This window comes from Cygnus olor, chromosome 5 (genome assembly GCF_009769625.2).
Source record: "Cygnus olor isolate bCygOlo1 chromosome 5, bCygOlo1.pri.v2, whole genome shotgun sequence".
Lineage (NCBI taxonomy): Eukaryota > Metazoa > Chordata > Aves > Anseriformes > Anatidae > Cygnus > Cygnus olor.
Window position 1 is genome coordinate 36,693,806 of NC_049173.1, and position 23,903 is coordinate 36,717,708.

The 23,903-nt window shown below is 45.6% G+C and overlaps 1 protein-coding gene across 2 annotated transcripts in view; it reads left to right on the forward strand.

Moving 5' to 3' along the window:
- Window positions 1–1,470: 1,470 nt before the first annotated feature.
- LOC121071736 (deubiquitinase DESI2-like) overlaps window positions 1,471–23,903 on the forward strand; it is a 62,533-nt gene continuing 40,100 nt past the window's right edge. The window contains exons 1-2 of one of the 2 annotated variants that reach the window (XM_040560362.1): window positions 1,471–1,842; window positions 8,522–9,675. In XM_040560362.1, the coding sequence (XP_040416296.1) occupies window positions 9,637–9,675 (39 nt within the window). In that variant the 5' untranslated portion in view covers window positions 1,471–1,842; window positions 8,522–9,636. Of the gene's footprint in view, window positions 1,843–8,521; window positions 9,676–14,334; window positions 14,518–23,903 lie in introns of those variants that run through there. The other variant, XM_040560363.1, reaches the window with a different exon arrangement.

Here is a 23,903-nt window from a genome sequence, read left to right on the forward strand (position 1 = left end):
AAAAATTACACTATACAAGTAGCCATGTCAGACTTGAGAAACTGGAGGATTTAGTTAGCTCAGTCTATTGTTGTCTTTCCAAATGCTCTCTTGTACTTACCCTGCCTTGGTCAGAACAAGGATGTATATTGCTTTTCAATATGGAGTCATTTTCTAAGTAATGATCGTGTGGTAGCTTTAATTCTAGAAAGTCCTGTCCTTCAAAGTCACACCTTCGCCCTAGCTCAGAGCTGGGGATCCTTCCTTGCAGTTATTTTATACATGAGAGTTATTGTCTTAGAAGGTGACCGTGATTACTGCCGTGCAAAGATACAAGTAAGGGCAAAGCAGACACCATGTATTCTTCTTCTGAGACATGTAGAAAGACAAATGAAACCTCTTTGAGAGATACAATAAGTGGAGACAGTAGGGGTGGACACCAGGCAGTATACTAGACCTCATGTATGTTTTTGTGGGCCAGCAGGACTGTGCCTGCAGAACTCTTTTACTGATACCATCACTTTTTCCTAATAGAAACAGAGCTTGCTAGTATCGGAGTCCTATCTGCTCAGGCAGAGTGAGCAACAGGAAGAAGAAAGCTGCTATTTTGTATATTTATCTATTTATTTTATTTTGTTTCAGGGCTTTTACCAGAAACAAGTTGATATCGCTGTCTTGGTTAGGTTATGGCTGTAGGTCTGGATGTGTGTGCCTCAGTGTTCACGGCTCCTACAGTAAGGAACAGGCAGAACAGGCAAACTGTGATATATGTGCAAAGCAACACTGCCATTTTTATGTACTTATTCCGTTACTTCAAGCAAAGGTATGAGGTTGATCAGTAATTCAAAAAAGTGGGCTCCTATCGACTATTAATTTCAGGCCTGACCTTGCAAAATTATATGCTTAGGCCTGTTGCCTGGAGTTTTTCAGTGACTGAGGGCTGGAGAAATCTATGCTAGCCACGGATCCAGATGCTAAGAACACCAAATTCACGTCATTAGTTCCTATAATAATGAGCTAGTCCATTAGCCTGCACTGCCACCTAGCCTCCTCATCCTTTGGAGAGCAGAAAGTACAGTGTGACTATTTAGAGCAAGATAACTAGGAAAATGTTCCTGTAATGATCCCTTTTCTCCTTTGTTTAAAGATATAATTTCATCTAATCAGAAGATTTTCATCAGCATTCTGAAAACTGTTGCCCCAGTATTAGCCAGTGGGGGGAAAGAGCAGGGAGAAATGGAGATGGTTTTCTTCAAAATGTTAGTTCCTTGCTCAGTGCAAGTATTACTCATAATTTGGTAAGGTCTGAGCTTGGTGAGGAAGCAGCCAAGCTGGTGCATGACTATTAAATATTTTAACAGCCTGATTCATCTCAAAGTGATTCAGAGACTATTGATAGTCGTCCTGTCAGGAGCTGCCATCTCTGTGGGGAGGTTGGAGCGGTTAGTGACACACCAGTAGTGCTTTGCGGTGTTTCACAGCATTCATGAGCTAAGGATATGGGGGAAAATGAAGGTGGCAAATGCAGCGCTGCTGGGACACTGATATTAGTGTTTCTATTACCAGAAGAAGTCATGTAACTTCTGACCCCCGCTGAGGGGAAAAATGACCCTAGGAAAGGGGAACCAAGGCTCTGCTGCTGAACCAGGGCTGCTGCTGTCCCTTTCCTTCTTCTCCAATTCTTCACTGGGTGGGAGGAAGTCAGGGTACTTGTGTGTGGAGACTAGCTACCACAAGATAACCATTTGGCTGTGTTTAGTGGGGAGCTGTTCCCCTGGAACTGGAGAAGACTGAGCCTTTAGCAAGGATGCAGGATGGGAACAGCAACTCAAAATCAGGTTGGATGCAGGAGGTTAGTGAAAGGTAAGAAACGTGTCCTTACAGCTGTGAATTCCATCAACTTCGGAAGAGGCCTCTGTGCCTCTCCCAGCCTCTCTCTCCTACCTGTCAGCTGAACCTCTTTCATCACTGTTGCTAGACAGAATTGTTTTTTCCCCACCATTTGGGTGGCTGGGTTCGCATATTTTTACTTGCTATTCAGATGTTGATCTGACTTCCATCTTACAGGACTGTTAGTAGGTGATGGGAAAAATACATTCAAATAATCAATTTCTGACCAATACAATTCCAGGACATCTGTGGTAGCTTCAGCCTTCCTAAATAACAAATGTATTTAATCTGAAGCTTTGGTTATCTGCAGCTCTGTGGAAACAAACACACAGCTTTTTGCTTTGGCACTGTTAACCTGTATTTAGGGTTGAAGGAGATTAGCACATCCGTCCTTTGTGAAAGACTGAAAATGGTGACTGGAGCTGGGGCTGCACTCATGATGCAAACAGAAATAGGCAGAAAGTGGAAATTGTGCACTGGCCCAGTATGCCTGTGTGCCATGGACTCTTTCCATTACTTTGCTATTGCCAAGTAAGACCTCAAACCGAGCTCAATGAATATGGGTGGAATGGGACACTATTACTGATTTTCTCTGATACAGATTTCAGCATACGTTATAGCAGTATTCAAAAACATTGGTAGCCAGATAATGTCAGGTGTACCACATCAGGCTTCTTCAAATTTGTGTGTGTGAGGAGTGAGAAACAAATTTACATAGTTCCATCTCCAAGTCCTGCTAGATTTTCCTCTAACAGCAAATCTTCCTTCAGTGTTTGATGCTTTTATTAAATGTGAACAGTTTTGTCTGAGAAGGTACTGCAGTGATTTTTGGCTTGACTAAATAAAGGATCAGCTGAGTAGTGCACCCATGCCTAATGGTTAGCCATGGGACAAATCTGTATGTTTGTTCATACAGATAATGTGCAACAGCTTGTTAGAATGCCCAGGATATGTCTTACAGAGTATATTGGATTAAACAAAACCCATCGCTAAGCCTCGTAGATCAGTAAAATGCCATACATGTTAAGAAACCCTGTGAATGAACTTGATGGTCTAGCAATGAGGCCATAGTCTTCTCTTGCTCTGAGGGAATGAGCTGCCCACTCTCTGTATTTGACTGAACAAGGGACGAGGTACTCCTGGGGTGATGGAGACCTAGCATCTCTGCTTAGGCTTACATCTATATCTCATTCTTTAAAATTAGCAGAGGATTTCGAGTGGTAGGGGTTAAAACTAGGAAAAAAATGAGGTGATTAAAGTTGGCATGGAGGTACCTATAGGTGGTGCTGGTCAGTAGAGCTTAGCAGTCAAACATATCAGAAGGCACTTCTAGATGCACTCACCATTCATTAGATGTGGGTTTTGGTGTATAATTCTGAAATCTAGAAGGTTGCTGGTGTTGTTTGGATGCTATGATAGCTCCAGAGAATTCCAGCATGCTATTTATCAGCTGGCTAATCATCCAACATGAGGCTATGGAAAGTAAAATAAGAAAAGGGAATTAAGTATTAATATTCTGAATAACAACCCACAAAACAACAACAACAAAACAAACACAACCCAAGCAATAACAACAACAAAACCCACAGCAACTGACAATAATTTGTAAAGAAATTAATGCAATCCAAATAAAGGCACTGGAGCAGTTATAGTTACTAACCACTGTTACCAAGCTGTAAGATTAGCTTACAAGTTGCATTTTATCCTACTTTGCACATAAAATAATAAAACAAAAATCATTGGAAAAGTTGCAAATTAGGACTAGTTTTGATCCACCTTTCAGTTTTGTTGTGATTTTTTTTCACTTTCTTTATGTTCAGGTTCTGAAAGGACTGCAGAAAGAGGCTTAGATATAGAAAAAGGAATACCTAAATTCTATGAATAAGTTGTGATGCTTATATGCATCTTTTTAATCAATATCCTGTACCTCTACCTTTGGTAGCTTTACTAGGATGACCAACTGCAGCTATGATGCAGTTGCAGAATATGATACTCAGTCAGACAGAAAAAGAGACCTAATACCTGTGTATCTAATGCCTGGACACTAATCAATAGGCAGTCTGAAGGTGCTGTAACAACTTTGCTTAATGGCTAGTTAAAAGTCTAGGAGCAGGTGCCCAAGCATCCCCAGAAGGGTGCAAGGTGCCTACCCCAGCTCCGTAATCTGAAGTTTTGGGTGCTCTCCTCGTTGGAGTGAGCTTTAAATCTGCAGGAGCAAGAGCACCCCTATTTCCTGCTCTCTGTAATCTATCTGACTGGTGATATATGAAAAGTAGTCAGTGTCCCCAGCAGTGTGTTTTTTGAAGGAGCTTATCCTTTTCTTCTGAATTCTGTGTTCAGCTGGCAACATGTGGTAGATCAGAGCATGTCAGGCAGACCTCAGGTCAGTTCTCTTTGGTCCTGACTGTATGTACTGCAGATTTTCTGTCTGACTGAATTCTGGTCACTTTGATTCCCTGTACCTCTGTGATGTGGGGTTGATGGTGTATCTTTTCTCTTGCCATTTACCTGTGCCATCTCTTTAAACTGCCACCTTTCCTTGGGTAGGTGCAGTGTCTTCTTGTCTGTTCACATAGTTTTCAATAATCTGGGACCCTTCTTCCCCCCTGCAGCTTCTAAACATTATGCAGATAAATGATCTGAAGATGTGGTTGGTGAAAAACTCTGAAACTAAACCTGTTTAACTCCCTAGGTATATTACACAAGTTACTGTTACTAATATTCCTCTTCACTGCATGCATTGGCTGCTCTTGAACCATTACTCAGTGCCATGAACTTGTATTAATAATATTCATAACTACTTGCCTAATCTTTAGTATCAGAATGAACATGGATGTTCAGCATTTCCGTCCCGGTTTCCGGGTTAAGTCTCTGTGTATATTGATTTGTCTATCAGCTGACAGCATTGCTTTATGTAAACAGAAGTGATAGAGTCCAAACTGCCAGGGACCTGAGGCAGGAGAAGGCCCTAAAGATCCTGCCTCTCCTCTCCTGGGGCCTCTCCCAACCATGTCTGTGGCCCAGAAGCCCCATTTCAGCCCAGCCCAGAGTCATCAGCCTCTGCCCCAGCAATGCCTGCCCCTGTAGCTCAGGGGGAGGCTGTAACTCAGCTCCCTGTCCCTTCAGCAGAAGCCAGCCTTCAGCCCTGACAAACAACCTAATATTCAGAAGTTGAGAAGTGTAGCTGCAATGAGATAGGAGACAAAATACAAAATCAAGAGTGGCTCAATGAGGAAATGAATGCAAATATTAACTTTGCTTCCTCCAGCTACTAACACACAGCTAGCTTTCAGCTATGGATCCCCACAGGCTTGGATAATTCCTTTAAATCCTTGACTTGACAGCTTATCCTGCCCTTTGTGGTGCAATCTGAAGTTAGTTATTTCACATATTGCTTTACAGAGGGCAAAGCACGGGCCCTTTGCCATTGCTGGAATCCTGTGCTGATTTCCTCTCTCTATTTTTTCCTCATATCCCATATTCAACAGCCAGACCAAAATCAGTCAGCTCTGTCTTGTATGCAAGTGTTTTGGGTGGAAGTGAGATAAAACTCTTTCAATCAAAATGCCTCCTGTGGCACTCCTGGAACAAGGCTACCCACCCAGGAGATGATTTATTGTAGACGGAGGAAGGGCAATGCAACTCCCTTTACATGCTAGAATATCCTCCACCATCCTTAGGGACTTGATAAAAACTATCTCCAGTTTGTAAAAAGGCCTTTTTATACTTCCTTTAAAAAGGATGGTCTTGGCTAATGTACTCAAAATGGGATAATAATGACAACTTGACGTGGGCAAAAGCACTATATACAATCCAAAATGACAAGTTGTCGAAAAGGATGATGGACAGCCAGGGGTGGCGTACCTGATGTGGAGATAAGACCATTATGTGTCTTGAAGTTTAAACTTGGCAGCCCAGCTGTGAAATGTGCCTGAAAGCCCCATTGTCTACTGGGTTGCTAAGGAGCCTTTGAAATTAAGGAAAAGTGTTAATTTGAACAAGAAATTCTGATTAGCAGCGCAAGTAGACAGGTACAACCATCATCTCTAATATATCCATGAGTGCTCTCTTGCACTGCTGTTCTTTCTGTTCTTGTCCCCAGTGGAATGTCATAGCACTATTTTCAGAGCCCAGCAGTGCCACTTTTGTCACTGGGAACCTGGAGGAGGTGGCTGAGGTGCTCCCAGCTACAGCCTTGGTTGTTGTGCCAGGTAATTACTGAAGGCTGTACCTGATTCTTGGTTTTCTATTTCATGTTTTTTGATGGCATTATTGTCTACTTTTAACCCTTTCACTGCAGTCTTTATTAATCTAAGAACCACGTTGATTTACAGACAGTGATCCTTGAAGGTGCGTGCCCTTCTATGTCATGAATAGTAAGTATGGAAGGCCAAGGTTCAACACAAATGAATCCTTTCTAAGGGGGTCTAGCGATGTGGAGAATCTCAGAAAATCAGACCTTGCAGCAGGCTGTTTAAATGTGAATGAAAGTATTGTGTAGCCTTAGGCATATGTATGGGAAAATGCTTGGTTCTGCTGTTTCCTAAAATTAGCGTAAAAGGTTAAAAGAATTCAAAACAGATCCCAAAGCTAGTTCCAGCTGCTGTAATCAGTAGTAAGAATTTCCCTTTTCCTCTGTATTTACAAGTCATTTAAATGTTAATGCTTTTTAATGCTTTGATTATGGTGCCTATTAGCAGTGGGGTTATCTGCAGAATTGTACTCATGCACCTGAAATAGAACAGTTCTGCTTCTTGAGTGGAATCAGCCCGAGCTGTTGGTGAAACACTTTAATATAGCCCAAAGCAAGCCTTGTAAAGAGTCTATATGGCTGCTAAACAGCTTATATGAATGTTGGGACATTTGTATTCAGACTGATCCCTTCTATCAGGAGTTACAATAAGTCTCCTAGAATAGAATGGGGTAAAAAAAGGAATTTTCAAAGGATCACCTAAAAGGTGAGGCTGTGTCACTGTGTGGAACAGCTTCTTTCCATAAGCATATGAGGGAGCCTAGAGCAACTACATTCATAATGTAGCTCTCGCAGTTACATTTCAAGTTAGGTGGAGTGAATCCGGGTCTTCCTGCGCAAGTGACATTTACTGTATTTCCTACAGCAAAAGTCCTTTAAATAACAAATGCACATTTAGACTGGCTTTGATCTCCTAAAGCAAGGTGAATTTAAAGACAAGCTTTTAGCTTTAATTTTGTTTCTTCTTATATTTCTAAGTTTAAAAGTAGGATTTTGGTCTTACTCTTTCCTTGGGTGATTATTTTTGAAATGTTTTTAGGACAAAACATCTAAGCTTGTGACTGTCACTTTTCTGAACTACTAAATATTTATAGATGTCTGTTGCTGGAGTGTGGGCCTGGCTTAAGTCTCTTCATTTATTTTAGAGAACTTTGGGCACAGCAGACATGGGAATTAATTCAGCAAGTAAGCATGTGGACAAGTGTGGGAAGAGCTTTTGTGCTGCTCTTCTCTTCCAATTACATCAGTTGGTCTAATATAAGCTATTCCCTCTCCTTTCCCTTTCTTGTGTTCTTAAAACATCACCACCACCAGAGCAGCAGAGATACCCCAAAGTAACAATCTCGGGATATCTCTGACAGTTAGCAGGAGCCCTGTGAGATTCAGTAGGAGGTTTGTTTTGCAAGTTTGGGCACAAATGATGGCGCTTAGCTCCTTATGGAGGGAGCCTTTCATTGCTTAGCAGTCTTTGAATGTTGCTGGGGGTTTAACCTGTCCTCTGGGCAGTGTCTGCATCTGCGGTGGCAGGGAGGAGGAGGCACCCTTTCCCACCGGTACCGGTACCGACTGTTCCTGCAGGCCTCAGACTGCTGCAGCCAGCTGGTTAAAGGCACCCAGCAGGGTAGCTGGGGTTGCTGGCTTGGAGGGCTGGGGGTGCCTGGAGTTGCCTAACCCACCCACGGGATAACTACCCCAAATACAATTGCAGTGCTGGAGTCCCTGCCATGCTGCACGCCCAAGACGTGGCTTTCCCCTTTGAAAATGGAAGTGTGTACAGTTAGGGCAAAGCCAGCTCTCCTTTGGCACCGGCTGGGGGAAAAGTTTCCTGGCAGGCAGCTAGCAAGGCAGGACGTGGACGCGCTCTCCTTTCGTGCCGCCTGCCTCCACCACACGTCCCCCTGCACGCTGTGTAACAAGTCGCTGGCCAGGCTGCAGCTCTGTGGTCTGTCCTCCTGGCCCTGCCGAAGGGAGGTGAGCGTTTCTCCCCGCCGGGATGGGTGCCCTGCGGCCGGGGACAGCGCCGGGAAGGGCTGGGGCATGCTGGGCTTTGCTGATGTAACGGGCTCCCTGCGATTTTCATTCAGAGCTGGTTGGCTGAGAGCTGGCGGAGAGCCTCAGATACGCCTCCAGCTCAGATGAGGTCATCCCTGCTATTTATTTATTTATATAGATTTTTTTGGGCTGCTCCACAAAGTCTGCGGTGTCTGAACATCTAAGGTCACCGTGGTAATTTGCACGGCACCTCCAGTCCCTGCGTGCAGGAGCCGCCCCCCCCCCCTCCCCACGACTGCGCCCCTTCCCGGCTCCATCGCAGACCCTGCCCTCCCTTTAAAGAGAGAGGAGGAGCGAAGGGAAGATGAAATTACCGCAGTGGATTTTATAATTGACTCTCGCATCCAGGTCAGAGGGGAGCTTTTGCTGGCAAGCCACTGCAGAGCCGCCCGGCCGCGAGACGAGCGTAAAGTAGCTCCAGGACAGAAGAAACTCCGGCCCCCGCCGCTGACAGAAGTGCAACTCCGCGCCCTGCCCAGCGGCTTCGGCCCTTCCCCGCCCTCCCCCGTGCCGAGATGCAGCCAGCCACCACCAGAGGACGGGGTAGGACCCCCCGCCCGTCAGCCAGCAGGAGCTGCCCGGCCCGGGACGAGCCGGTCCCGAAATAAGAGCGGAGAGCCTACAGCTGGGGGGGCCCCGGCCCACCCGCAGCCCTCCTCCCTCCGGCCCCGCCGAGAGCCGCCCGCCGCCTCGGGCGCAGCCGCCAGGTCAACCCGCCGGGCCGGGGGCGCGATGGCCCTCACAGTACCCCGGCTTTGCCCCGGGGGCGGCCAGCCCCTTCCTCTTCTCCTTCCCACCGCCGAGCCCCGCGCCGGAGCCCCCCTGGCACAGCCTCTTCGCCGCGTCCTGCCGGGGGCCGAGAGCCCCCCTCCCCGGAGCGCCTGAGCCCCGGCCCCCGGATCAGGGATCCCGGCCCCCCGATCAGGGATCCCAGCGGATCGGGGATCCCGGCCCTGCTCCGTGCCCGGCGTTCCTGCAGCCCTCAGCACGCCGATCTGCCCAGAAGGACGCCGAGAGCTCATCTCCCCCCACTCCCGCTGCTACCCCCGGAGCCAGAGGAGGGCTCGTCCCTGGGGCCGGAGGCTGTTCTCTGTGCATTGGGATTAACGGACCCGGACGGTGCCTGGCTACGGCCGTGCATGAGCCTACAGACCCCCGGGCGGCGAGCTACAGAGTTAGAAAGAAACCCGGTATCTGTCACGCTGTGGAGGGGTGAAATAAACCCTGTACAACCAGCAACACCAGCCCAAGCCTTCCTGCCTTCTTGCAACCAACTTTACCCCACTCCCCCCAGCCGTGAGATTTCCCTCCTTTCCTCCTCCCTCCGCTCTCCTTCCCTCGGAGGCTGCAGGATGAGGCTCTTCCTTCTGTCTGCCTCAGGGTAAAAGCGTACCCTGGGGGCAGCACCACACATCTGGCAGGGACTTGAAAGGTTTTAATCCAGCCTCCAGCTGCAATCAACAATGGCCAATGAACCGGTGATCCTGAATGTCTATGATATGGTGAGTACGAAACAGTTTGGGTTATGGGGAGCAGAGGGATTGGGAGGGAGCTTGTGCTTGGAGGCAGGCATTGCATGAAGAGGAGCCAAGCACAGATCCCCAGAGAGGGTGATGTCCTCCCTCCTCTAGCAGTCTCCTCATCTAAATATGTCATGTTCTGGCTGACAGAGATGACGCTGACCACTGTTTTTTTTTCTTTTTTTTTTTTTTTCTTTGGAATGTTTAGCACGTTGTGGCAGATTACAGGTAAAACCGTGCTGGATTCTCTGCAGGATTTTTCAGGAGCAGCAGTGGGTGAGGGGAGGACTTTTTAATTTCCAGTGTCCCAGTTAAGAAAGAAGATGTGATCACCTCTCTCTAGGAGCCAGTCGTCATTTAATTTTGAGTGATCAAGGACTGCCAGGCTGTGAGGAAGGGGTCAGGATATCATCCAGGGATGAGAAACATCTGTAGAATTGTATTAAGGATGTGGTTTCTAGGCTAATAATTTGGATCAGTCCCTCATATACATGAGATAGTAGTTAATCATTGTCTCTGAAGGTTAATTGGAACAGCAGGAGTAAAAAGCAGTCTGAACAAATGAAGTTTCAGCACAGGGAGGAGCATAGGGACATGCTGCTTGGAAATGTTTCCTGGAAGTTCATAGTGAAGCAAGTTGCTTCGCTTGTCCTCCTTCTGCAAGGGGCAATGTCAGTGGAAACTCCCTGGTCTAACAAATCAGATGATCTCTGAATCCCATCCTTGGCGCAAGCCCGCAGAAAGAAGAAGGCTTGGCACAACCTGTTTGCTCTCTGGCCCGGCACAAGTTTAGGATAGATGTGTTAAGGTAAGGAACATTTTGATGGCAATGTATGAGCTAGTGATTTAAAAAAAAAACCAAAAAATCTTTTCAAATCTTCCAAAGAATGGAGTGAACTTTATTGGGGAAAATATAACTTTATGTGGCCCATGTCCTGACTGGCTCTATACATCCAGCTCCGTACTTTTAAGGTTATGGCGTACATTTGCTTTTTGTCATCAAAGGGTGACAACTTTCAATAGGAAGCCCACAGAGTAATGTGGGTTTCCCTGTTGGGAAAATCCAGAGAATAGCCACCAAAGAGTGGGCTCTAGTAAATGCCAAACCTCTTCTTGTCACAAAGATTAAGTGATCTTTTGTTGGCTGAAAAAGCTGGGTTATTTCCTGAGGGAAGAGGGAGTGGTAAGGACTCTTCAGGTAGGACTGTGTCTGTATTGAAGGACATTCTGGAAAGCACAACAAGAATAGCTTGACGCTGCCTCTTCCAGAGCTAGTATTGGCAAGGTTGACCAAGCTGGTGTAAACTCCTTCCCTAGACTTTGGTCTTGAGTATTTAACGGTCAGTTGCTTGGCAGCCTGAACTGTGAACTTCCCCAAGCTGTTCTTCAAGCATTAGGTCTGGAAACCCAAGCAGCTGGTGGCTAGTTCATGGTATCAAGAGGCTGACGTTGCACACGAACACTCAAGAGTTCCTAGCTAATAATTTGAAGGTAAAGGAGTTGCGTTGCCCTTTTGTTGTATGCACTGTCTTCCTTGCATTTTTTCACTTTGTTTTGCTGCAGGCTGTGGTCTGAACTTTCCTCTTGGTCACTGTTGAGCTGTCTCAAATCAGTTAATATTTTGGTACGGAGCTGAAGGGATCTGGACAGATTTGGTCTTTGCCTTCTCTTTAATGTCATTGACACCAAAGATGATGCCCAAAGGAAGCTGTGGAGAAGGGACTTGCGGTTCATGGTCACTGTGTGCTGAGACCCAGACACAGTGAACTGAATCAAGGTCATCAGTTTAATTCAGACTGAGTAATTTTTGCGTCCCAGCAAGCCATGCAAACCTTCCTGTGTCAGTACTAACTCCATGGGTTAACCACAAGTTAATGCTCTGTACATAGAAACCATTCTATTTTCATATAGCATCTGTTTGACTACCACTGAGTCACCTCTAGTTCAAATCCTACATTATGATTATTGAGGCTACATGCTTTTCCATTGCTGCTATGATTTTAACACCATGGAGTTTGGAATGCAGCCATGCAAAATCTGCACTTTGTTACACTGTGGTGGGGAATTGCGGGGGAACTGGGAAATGAGCACATTTGCTTGAATGACTGTTGGAAAACTAGTCTCAAAGAAAAAAAAAAAAGACAGCTGGGGATAACAATTAACTGGATGTAAAGCTCTGCTTTCCTGACAAGGAACATGACCCCTGTATGGCATCTGGAAGCACTTACACTGCAGGAAAGCTTACCCTTCGGGCAGAAGTTCAATTATGGGCTTTGTACAGCTATGAAATACCCATTCTATGTAGTCTTGTGTATTCAAAGATTATAGCCATTTATCCTTTTACCCATTGGATATGTGCCACGCTTCTTTTAGGGAAAAAAAAAAACACTTATGCTTAATGAGGTGTTTAGCACAAATATCTAAAGCAGGTAGATCTATTTATTAGACTTATTTTCTTCAGCGTTAAAGAATTGAGCAAAAATCACTTGTATTCCAAGTGTTCAGAATATCTTCATCAAAAGCAATTTCCCTAACCCCCAGCATGCAGAGTGATTATATCCTGTTTTATCTGTTGCTAAAGAGCTTCTACACACCAGTACACACTTGCAAAAAAAGACAGGCAGGGAGGGAGAACTTTGCTGCTCAACAAGGATATTTTAAAGAGTATGCAGGATGCTGAAGTCTGATGTAAGCTGTGAATGTGAATACAGAATAACAACACGGATCAGGGGCTTTATAGTGGATGAATCTCTCCGAATCTGAATCCATCTCTTGCATGGACTTAACCTAAGCCAACAGCTGTTTGGAGACCTGCAGGAAATAACTCTCTCTATAAAATCTATGATAGAGTTTGCTCTGATCAGTCAGTTACCACTTTACCTTTGGAAAGATAAATCAATTTCCCCTTCATAACTTGCTGATCCCTTCCCTCCAAACCCCCTTAATAAGCTATTCATCGTGGATGAGATCTTACTTAGATCACAAGGTTGATTTTCTTCAGCCTGGATCACATTCTGTTTCCTTATTGCTTTAATTCTTTCTGTCTTACCTTAGAATAGGTAACTACATCATTGTAACATTAATAAATGTCACTTCCTGAAATCTGACATAAAAGTGACTGCAAATATTGCCTAGGTTTAAATCTTTAACAAGCTAGCTAAACGCATTCAACTAAAAATAGTCAGTTTGGCAGAGATTCAAGCTGGGGGCTCCCATCATGTTTCAGCTTATTGCAAAGCACATTCGTGCTATTAAATTAAAAGAAAATATATTTACATCATTGCTGTCCCTTTTTATTGTAGGTATAGTTGTCCTGAATTTCCACTGTCTTTGCAGCTGATAACATACAAAGCTGTCATCTCGGTCTGCTGGTATTTTTGCTTGTACTTTATGCTGGTGAAAACGAGCCCCTGAGATGATCCTTCTCCCACCTTTATCCCATGGATTCCACTGACATTGCTTATCATCCTCTCTGGAGTGATGAGAGGTAAATAACATTTAGGTCACTGTAGGCACGCTAGCTCTGAGATTTCTCCCAATGATATCTACCTTTAGAGAGGTAGCCAAAAATGTAATTCTTTATAATTCCCAAACTCTTTTAGTTCTTTGTATCCTCTATGTCATTTGCCTTCTGTAGGGCTGATGGGCAATTGCTGATAGCAAAGGGTGGCCCTGAAGATGACAGGTTGGGGTCTCTCTTGCTTCACTGATTAGTGGGTGACGGTGTTGTTTTGATTTCTCCATCGCACCACCGAGTGGATCAGCCAAGTAGCCCTGACAAAAAAATAAACACTGTACAGTTCCTGTCCCCACGGAAGTGGTAAAGGCCTCTGTTTTGTGTTTGTGGTATTACTGCTCGCAGCCTGTGTTGAAGTAGCAGTGGCATTTTGGCCAGAGGATCTAAAAGCGTGGTCATGTGTGTTGTTTCTAGGAGTTCCAGGAAACCTGAATCTCACTCCTGATTTTTATCAGCGTGGTGGAACTGAGCATCCTGGGAGGCTCTATCTGCACAGAAGGAGGCATTTCTGGGGAGTGAGGGAGGGAGGTGGTAGTACAAACTCACTGGGAGGGAAACCTCTACCTTTCACCATAGTGGTGGACAGAAGGAAGTGCAGTGCAGCCAGCACTGAAATTGCTCTAGCTCCTCTCTCTCTCTTTTTAAATACTTGTGTGCTCATATTTGAGGGCCCAAACTTTCAATAATCAGCCTCAGAGATCACAAGCGTCTGTCTCTACTACTAAGGTAAGCTCCAAAGCTCCTTGCATTTTGCAAGTTGTCTCTTAGTTCTTTAGGAGCTGATGAGCCCAGAGGGGAAAATTACATTGAGTTCACTGTGACCACAGGGTGGGCTCCTGGCACCAGCCAGAGGGGCTGAGGAAACCCTGTGGAGTGGCAAAGCAGCTCCCTCATTCTCTGTGAATGTCTCTGGCAAATGAGCTGTGGCTCTGGACAGTGACAGCGCAGTTGACCTCCACTGTCCTTTCTCTGGTGGTGATACCACAATGTCTCAGCAAGGCTGAGTATGCTGTAACAAGTCCGTCCTTCTCCCCGGGAGAGGAGAAGTAGTTTCAGCTGGGCCACCAGGAAACACGGCCTGTGCTCCTCGTAGCCAGGCAGCTTGTGGTCTCACAGCAGAAGCTGATCACAGCCTGCGAGTAGCTCAGGTGGGCAGAAAAGCTTTGAAGAGGTTGTTTCTTTCTGACTTTATAAATGCCTTCTGTGTGGAGCTGGCCTCAGGGAATAAGGCCTAGCAGTAGGTTGTTGCTTCAAGGATGGGGAGTTACATGGAGCAGTCTGGCTTTCTTCACAGTCCCAGAAGAGAGGTAGGATTCTCAGATGAGCACGTTGTGGTGGGGAAACCTGCCTGTGGTATTCTGCAGCAGGCCCTGGGATAGGGTGAGAGTTGGGTGTTTATTTTATGTGCTCTGAGTAGAGGCTTGTGAGAGAGTCTCTTAGTAAAGAGGACAGGCTGGTGGTCTGTGAGGAAAGATGTAAAGCTAGAGGGTCTGTATGGCCACAGTGTAAACACCCAATACTTTAGTGCTTTAAGCTAATTTTTCTGTCACAGAATAGTATTATGGAGACGGGAGCTCCTTTTCTTCCTGCTATTTTCAGCCTTATACTTTAACATGCATTGCTTGCATCTGATTTGGAGATGGTGACATATACAGGATTGAAAACCAGTGCAACCTTACCATTCTAGCATTCCTTTTTAGGCTTCCTGTGCAGGTGGAACAGGCAGAGTGAGTCTCCTGACCACTATAATTATGTGCTTTGAGGCTGAAGGAATTAGAGGTTCTTTGTTCCTCTAGCTTCAGTACATAAGGAGTCTTTGAATCTGCCTTAGAAGCAGCAGTAGGATTGCAAGCAGAACACTTCATTCTCTGGAGCAAATGTTTTAAGCGCTGACTAGATCATGGAACATTTTATTATCTCCCTGTTTGGAGGGAAGAGTGAGTCTAGTTACTCAGAAAAATGTCAACATGTTTGTGATTACTGCAAGTAGAGGTCTCGGATGCTCTCTGCTCACTTAGTCAGAAGGGAGAGGCGAGAAATCCTATTGCAGGTGGTGGTCCCCCTTCTGCACTACTCAGGAGCTGTTTGTGAGCTGCTATGTATAGAGAAATACTGCATCACCTGACCGCCTTTGGTATTCCGGGAAGCCAAATGGAAAGCAAAAGGACTCTTTCATCAACTAGCTTGATACCTGCGGAGTTTCCTGCTGTGATGAGCTGAAGTGATGCTTTATGTCGGTACTGCAACTTGTGGTCTTGAAAGATGAAGTGATATAGAGAGTCACTGGGATCTCTTCTTTTTCTTTTCTCTTTCATACGTTGGCAAAACAATATATTTAACAAATGGAGAACAAAATGCAAAATATTGCTTTTGGGAGATTTTAATTAAATTCTGGCATCTCCTAATATATTTTAAAAAAATAGTTGTTCTGAAACAAAATCGCCACTTCTTAGAATACATTAAATGAAATGTTTTGACTCTTCCTAAAAATGTTTGCCAATCATCTCTGGCCAAAACTATTTGCCAAATCTGAATCACTTCATTTCTCAAAAACACACTGTTCACTGAAGTTTGCCGTATTCTTGGAAAAGCTTGGTAGGTGTATGATATCCTTATTTGTTCTGTGACCACTCTCAAAGCTTGTAAGAATTTCATGAATAAGCCCTGGCTGAGGAAGATCTCTGGTGTCTTATCTTCTTCACAGGCTTCTTATGGGATGAGATTAAAGGTAGATCCTTAAATTGCTGAGTGACAAGGGGAAGATTATGGTCTCGGGATTTTACTTTGTCACTGACTCTTCATTTACACAGAACCTTACTCTGCTGCCTTCAGACCATATCCCGTACAGCATGCTGTGTAACAAAACAGACTGGTGAGATAGCAGTTGCCTAGTGTCTCGTAGTGGGTTTCCCCACAGTGCTGTAACATGTCCTACATAAGCGCTGAACTGCTTCTCTTTCTCTGAGCAACTGAACTTGCTGCTAGTCACAGGCGGTAGTGGGAAGGGAGGACTGGTAGATATCAAATGCTTGTTTTCTTTGTCTTCCTGGAGTGTTTAATTGGCCGCCTGTTGGCTTCTTGGTGAGATTGTTAAACTATGCTCATGCTGCATAGGTCTTGGAGTCACAGTAAGTCAAGTGAAAAAAAGGTCCCACTGCAAAATCTGTGATGGTAATATAATATTGTTATATGTTATGTATTATTACATGTTATTATGGATCCAGAGAAATCTCTGAGGAAAACTCTTCGTTAGAAGCCAGAGAGACTGGGTAGACCACTACTGCAAATGAGGGGAAGTAGGATAGTAGAGAAAGTTGCTCTACCGGGATGTCAGCAGAATCCTTAGCCCAAGGTATGAGAGGGCTATCCATGGCTTCACTTCTCTTGGATGCAACGTCTCCCAGTGCAAGCGTTCATGGCTTTAAAAATAAATAAATAGGGTGTTATGGCAAATCTGCAAGCAGTACATCCAAGTTTTCAAATAAATCAAAGCAGAAGCAAACCCTAGCTTCTCTTCTCCGAGTCTGCATCAATTCAATTGTAGTGACATCAGGCTGACCGCAGGCAGACCAGTCAGAGCAGCGTTGCTGCCTTGCTCTGCCTGAACGCAGGAGTGAAGGGAAGAGGAAAGCAAAGCAGGTCAGTGATGCAGAGTGCTGTGGTGTAGTCAGTGCCTGAGTCAAGCCTGTGGGAAAATGATGAAATGAAACTAGACATCCCTTCTTTCTTGCATCTTTGGAGAGAGGAAATCAATTGGAGGAAGAAGAGATAAAGCAGCTAATACACTGAGCTGCAGCTGAGTCCATTATTTCAAGAAGCAACAATCGGGATATGGCATCTGATCTAACCCAATTAAGAAGCTACAGAGTAAGTGGCATGGCCTGGGTTAATAAGCCCAGCGATGAAATGTGCCCATTTATGCATAATAAATGGGTTTTTTGTTGTCTTAGCAACAGCCTGGAGATGCATTTATCCGTCAGGAACAGTCTGGTTTGATGTTGTCAGGGTGACAAGCCGGCTACCTGTCCGCGTTGCTGCTCATCTTCTCCAGCACCGCAGTTCTCTAGCTGACTACTCTAAGCTTGAGCATGAGATGTTCTATGATCTCCGTCTGCTGACTGTGCCTCTCGACTGTACACAGAGCGCTGCTCTCTCCAGCTACAGCATTCACTCCATCAGCAGCTCGTTGAACCGGTGCTCTGCTGCCCCATGGGATGACTTGAACTGGCTCAACCAGAGCACCGCGGGAATTCACACTTCTGCGAGTGCCACGTGTGCTATGAAAGCTGCTCCACAACGCCCTCTCCTTCACATCAGCATCGGCAAATACACGAAACCTTGATGAATGAGGAGAATGAGGGAAAAGCTAACACAGTGCAATAAATGCATGAGCTCTGCTTCTGGAGCAAAGTCTCACAGGTCCCTTGTTAGCCCAGCTCCCACAGCAGTGCTCTTGAGTTGGCTCCTGCAGGTACTAACCTCTTAGTGCCTCTAAAGGGCTTAGTGCAAGGCAGCCTGAATTTGTGGAGAGGCAGGAGTTGACTTGTTTATAGGCAGGATTGCAGATATACATCCAGGTTCTCAAGGCAAGGTCAGTTCTAACTTTACAGAAAACTTCTGTTGCTCCTGGGACTTGGCCTTTAACCTCATCTACAGGCAAAGTCACAACCCGCTGACCTGTCTCTGAGCGTGGCTCTGAGCAGCTCTGAGAGAAATGGCGGTTTACTCTTGAAGCCGTGTGGAAGCTGACTTTCAGTGAATTTTCTCCAGTGCTTTTTGGGGCTTCCCCCAACACCAAGGCCAACTACAATCCTTGTAGAATGTGACACTTCTGGCAGCAAGGTTTAGCCTATGGCACAGTAGGTTGTCAAGGTTCCTAACGTCACTCAGATTATTACTTTATTTTTTTTTCAAATCAATCTTAGTACTGATAGAAGTTGATGGGTTGACAGTACTGAAGACTGTCACTCTCTTAACCAAAAAGATCCATGCTGGCTGTAGCAAAGCAGATCCTTCTGCATTTTGTACTTCGTCCCTGGTTTATGGGTTTGAGGCACTCTGGTGCCATGGCTCAGCTGGTCATCAAGCCTCCCAGCGAGGCAGCCCACAGGGACCACTTACACATGCAGGGGACTTCTGCTGTGGAGAGCTGAGCACCAGTGATAGAAACAAAGCCACTAAGTTGGAACAGCTGTCGGATCTATTTCTGAGCGTGGTGGTAGGCAGGTATACGCTTGTGCATTGGTGAGACGGACTGAATTTAAATGGGCGTCCTAGGACTGCAGGCTGCTTTAGTGACCTGGGTTGCCCTTATTTTGTGTTTCAGTCTGTGGTGTTCCTGTCATTGTGCCAAGATGACGTAGCTGAAGCTGGGGAGGGAGGCAGAGATCAATCAATATGCTAAATCTATATTTCTGCTGGGGAAGAAGAGAAACAAAATTCACAAGTCTGGTGAATCTTTCTCTTGCAAACTGACTCAAATTCCTTTGGGGGTAAAAAAATTTTGATGCTGTTCTGGGTAAACACTGAAATGTTCTTGTGTGAGAGGTCTAGAGGAGTGAAAACATATTCCATTACTTCAGAGCTTTATCTAATAAGCACATGAATCAGTGAGATTTCTCATCTCAGAGCAAAATATGAGGCCATGTCCTAAGAGTGGAAAATTGTCTTAATTGGTAACTTAGTTTTTCAGCTTTGAATATTAAGGTGTCTGGAAAAGCAATGATAAGGGTAAGAGAAATGCTGTGGTTTACAATTGATCTTTGATAGACAGGGATGCTTATCTAAATAAACAAGTGCCAGGTGCTAGAAATGCTGAAAGCGTTTCAGCCTGTTTAGTAAGTGCCTTCATCATGTGGGTCAACACACAGGTCAGTATCTGTGTGGCTGCTGATAGATGCACATCTCTGGGAGATGGAGGACCTGGCACAGTGAAAGCTCTAATAACATGGTTTGCTGAACCTTCAGCCCTGGATCTGTTACTCTGCTTTACCTATAGTCTTACTTAAATCAACAAGGAACTACAGCCCTTTGGTGTTCTCTTCAATATCTTCTACTAGTGATTTATACTGGATATTGATGTAAGGAAAAAAGCTTTCCTAGTTGATGATTAGGCTCCTTGCATACCCTGGGGCAGCAGTGTTGCCTTCTAGAGTGAGCTACAGGCCGTGCCATCGGTTAGCTTTCCCTAGGTGCGTGGTGAGAGAAATCAGCTTGAGTTCTTCTAGACATCTCTTCTTGACTTGCCTGTGTGTCTTGCTCCATTTGGGGCAGGTGACTATAACTGCCCTATATTTGCCATCTCCATCCAACTCTGGATTAGCCTGCTGAATGTGAGACGTGGCAGAAAGAGAGGATCAAGAGGTTAAGCATGGAACTAGTCCGAGAGGTTGTTCCCGCTTATTAACCTGCACTCTTGGGTGGTATGTAGGGCAGGAGCCTCAGCACGCTCCTGAGAAGAGGTTGCTGGTGTTTCCAGGCAGGGCTGAGGTGTTTTCTTAGCAAAGCCCTTAGCTGGAAAATGAAGGGTTCCATTTAGCTCCCTAAGCACAGACATCGGGGGCCATTTTAGGGTATCCATCTGATGTCTGGCTTCCTCTCAGTAAAGGCCCAGGTCTCCTTCCTCGTAGAACCTGTTTCATAGCTATCAACCTTGTAGAGATGTCTGGAGTATCCTGTGGTTTTGCAGGTGGCATGACATGCCCAGAGGTTCTGACACGAGCACTGTTTATGTGTAGGGGGAGGAGCAGTGGTACTTCTACCACCTAGAGTGCTGATTCATCGAGAGTGACCTGGTTAAAATCCCCGAGGGACTCAAACAAATGCCCCTTCATGCAAGTCTGACATAGAGGCAGACAGCAGGATGCTCTGGATTTGGTTGTTCTGGGCCTTTTATGTCAAAACATTTAATTTTTGTTTGGAAACATCCACTTGTCCACTATGAGAATATTTCAGTGGGTCCTGGCTGTTCCAGGAGGGTGTCCAGGCTGGAACCAGACTATAGTGTTGTTCAAACTTGTTCTCTGGCCCACTGAACATGTATTTTTTTATAAGGAGGAGTCTTTCCTTCACTTTATATAGAAAGAAACTGCTTTATCGTGAAGTGCTGAGAAGGCCTGACTCCATACAAGCTATGAGAGCGTGGCCAGGTTGCCTCCCTCTGAAACAGGTGGAGAACCAAATCCCCTCTCGCAGACTGAGGAGGTTAGAAAGTTGGTCTGTCCTCTCCTGGACAAGTGTCTGGACTCCTCATTGTCAGGTACAAGCAGAAAGCACTTACTCTTCCTGGTAAATAAAGTCAACCTTGCTCTTCTCTCCTCCTAGTGCTTTGTTTCCATTCAGGGCATTTTTAGACAGATGTCAGGCTTTGTTTGCCCTGAGAAGGATCTCTTCTGCCCTTTTCTCATTAGCTGGCTACAAAACCTGAAGTCAATTACTTGTGCAGCCTTTCTTCTGAGTCTGTCTCAGCACTAAGAGTGCACAGGCTAGTGCATCGTATGAAAGTACCCCTGTGACGAAGGCTCTGTGGGAAGGTGGGAAGGCAATGCTGGATGTTTCCAAATCTGCGGAGGCCAGAGCTGGAAGTACGTATCCCAAGCTGAAATCCACCCACTGGCTTTGGCTGATCTGTCTCCAGTTCTAACATCATTGTTCTTGATTGCAGTGTCATTTGGTATGCCCTTGTTCACTCTAATTTTTATGGCTGCTCATTATCCAAGGCAGCTGGCTGTCTCCTCTTTGGCAGATCTCTGGAACATGGAGCCGACCTATTCTGCTGCTGGAGCACTGTGCCTTTTTGTGCTTGCTGCTGTGAGGATATTGGGGACAAATGCTTTGACGAATGGGTTTTACTGAACTAAACCAGAACAGAGTAATTCCAGTGTAAGCCAAGCAGAAACAGAATGGAGAGAGGCAAAATGAATGGATCCACTTCAAGCTCAGGTCTTCACGGGGCCAGAAGAAGGGAAGCACTATGAAACTTAACATTTTTGTATAGGTCTCATAAGCATAAGAGCTGTGGCTTGTCAAGAGCAAAAGGCTCTGTGAAGATAAACAAATGCAAACCATGTGGGTCCATGCAAATTTTGCTTGTTTTTACTGTCTGGGCCAAATTCTGGCTCTTCTCTTGGGCAGAGTGCTGCTGGCAGGCGACGCCGCATCATGGTAGCCAGAGGCATGGCAAAGCCTAGCCAAGCAGGCAGGATGCTCCATGGGGAGGAAGGGAGGACAGAAGGGCATCTGTCCCAGCACCTCGTTAATTGGATTGGGGACATGTCCTTCTGGCCTTGCAGCACCGCTGGGTGTCCTCTTCTGTCCCTTGTATTCAGACAGAGCTCACGGGAGGGAACATTTCTTCTGGGAATTGAATCAGGAGGCAAGAGAAAAGGGGGCTGGAGAGGAAGATGCTCCTTATGCTTCTTTCCCTCACAGTATTTCTTCTTCAACCCCACGTGTCCAACCAGAACTCAAACTTTTTCAGCGTCCTTTACAACACCCCCTAGTTTCGAGAGGAAGGCAAGGAGGCAGGAAGCAGGCTGGAGTAGAACTGACCTCTTCCAAATCCTTCCCTGCAATGAAGTTATGCTAGGAGGCTAGCATGTCTATCTGTGTGTTTTTAAGTGCTGTTTTTTATATGGCATTATTGAAATGCTCCAAGGATTCCCTTTGTAATGTGTAATTACCGTGAGACATGCAGCTCAGTTCCTATTGCAGCTGTTGTTTTGGATAATCTCGATACAGTTAAAGCTGTTGCTGGATCAAACACGTTTATGCAGATAGAAATTTTTAAAGTTGTTGTAAAGAACAATTTAATAGTCTCTAACACATCAGGTGTTTAAAAATCCTGTACTTGGTGCATCTGAACTGAACTTGAATTCTGCTTCTCATACCCACAGGACTTTGAAGCACATTTCCAGCTGTCTGTTACCTCTCCTGAGGTCTCAGAGGTGTCTCATTAAAGCTGATGTTAAAGCCTATTAAATACACGAATGCAGCTTCTAAGGATGCATCTCATTTAGGTGAGTTGTCACCAGGAATTGGCAGAGATCGTTGCTGCTCTGATCCCCCAGTGACTAGGGTAGTGAAAGCTACCTCGAGAAGCACAGGATAATACCTTCTTATGTGTTGGGAGACAAAAGGAAAAGCGTCTGGATAAGGCTGCTAGCGTCCTAGGGGCACACCAACCTTGTCACCTTCTCGCCTTGCTGGCTCCCCTCCCTCCTCCTGCAAAGTGCAGCCTCAGCTCACGGAGCCTGCAGATGGGAGGCATCTGTCCTTGAGCTCTGTGTCTCCAGCCAGTTAATTATTAATCATCACAATATCCCTTATGTCAAGCTTCTGAACTGCCCGTGAAGCATGGAGAACCGTTTTATCAGTCGAGTCAGAAAGGTTTTGGTGCCCTGCCACTCGTTATTTGTGAAGTTGTTGTTTTCTTAAGGACCGTAAGCACTCAGGAATGGACAAAGCCTCCCAGAAGTGATGGCCATCTCGGCTGAGCCCACGCCAGATGCCCTGGTGCTACCAGAAATGTGCCAGCAGGGGCAATGCATGTAGGAACAGGGAAACCAGAAGAGAAAGTTAGGCTTGTGTCCTGGATCCTGCAGCAGTCCTGGTGCTGTACCACTGGGTATGTTTGGAAGTGTAATGCTCCTGCAGTATAGCTATTTTGTCCTTCATGGGCACGTACTGGGACAAGCACTTAAATGTTTATCTCCCTTGAAAGGCACCTGAATGTCTCTTAAATCCCTGGGGGGCACAACTAATCGCCTGCCTCTGAGATGTGCTGCTGCTTACCATTGCTCTAGAAACAGTGGGGCATGTGAGCACACATGGGGCTCTAGGACGTGCCTGCTGTCTGTGTGCAGGTAGTTGGCTAGGCCGAAAGAGAGGGGCTGAACAGAGACAGACCTGAGAGCACGTGAGAGGAGGAGGATTATCACTTGGCTTGCATCAAGATGTAAGGCATTTCTCAATGCTGGGAGTATTCAGATGTGAAAACCTGACCCCCCAGCTCCTTTAGCTGGAATTATTGGAAAGGGAATGACACCAGTATTCTATTTCTGTTTTAGTTTTGATGACATACATTGAAGCAGATCTGAAAACAAGCCCACATCCTGACTTCTTTCCATTCATTCATAGGGCGGTTTTTGCAAGCTTGTTTCTTTCTGCCTGCCTGCAGAAGAAGCATTTTAAATAATGTCATAGCTCCAGGGTCACCCAAATAAAACAAAGGTCCTGCTGTCTGGTCCTGAGCAGTGTGGCACAAGGTACCTTTCCTAAACTCTCCTGAAGCCTTCAGCTGGTGCTAGTCTCAGTAGTAGCTTTACCTAAATGCTGCCAGCATCTGAACTCTTTGCAAAAGTGTTTTGGAGCACTCTGAGATTTCCCTTTGGTAAGAGCATGTTTCTAATAAGTTCCTTAAGCTGACAAGTGAAGGTAATGTTATACTTTCCTGCCACCGTTTAAAATCCTACTGTGTGAATTCTTGGGTGATGCAACTGAATGGACCTACTAAAACAGACCTAACCTGTGCTCTTTACTGCCCCTGGGATATGACCAGGGCTCAGGTTCTCTGGGCCCTCCAGGTTCTCCCATCCTTCCTTCTAGCCCAGGATGCCTTCAAGCAGAATGAAAGAAATGATGGTGGGCCTTGCAGGAAGCATTTTTTCTCTCAGTAAATTGGTGATGGATTGTC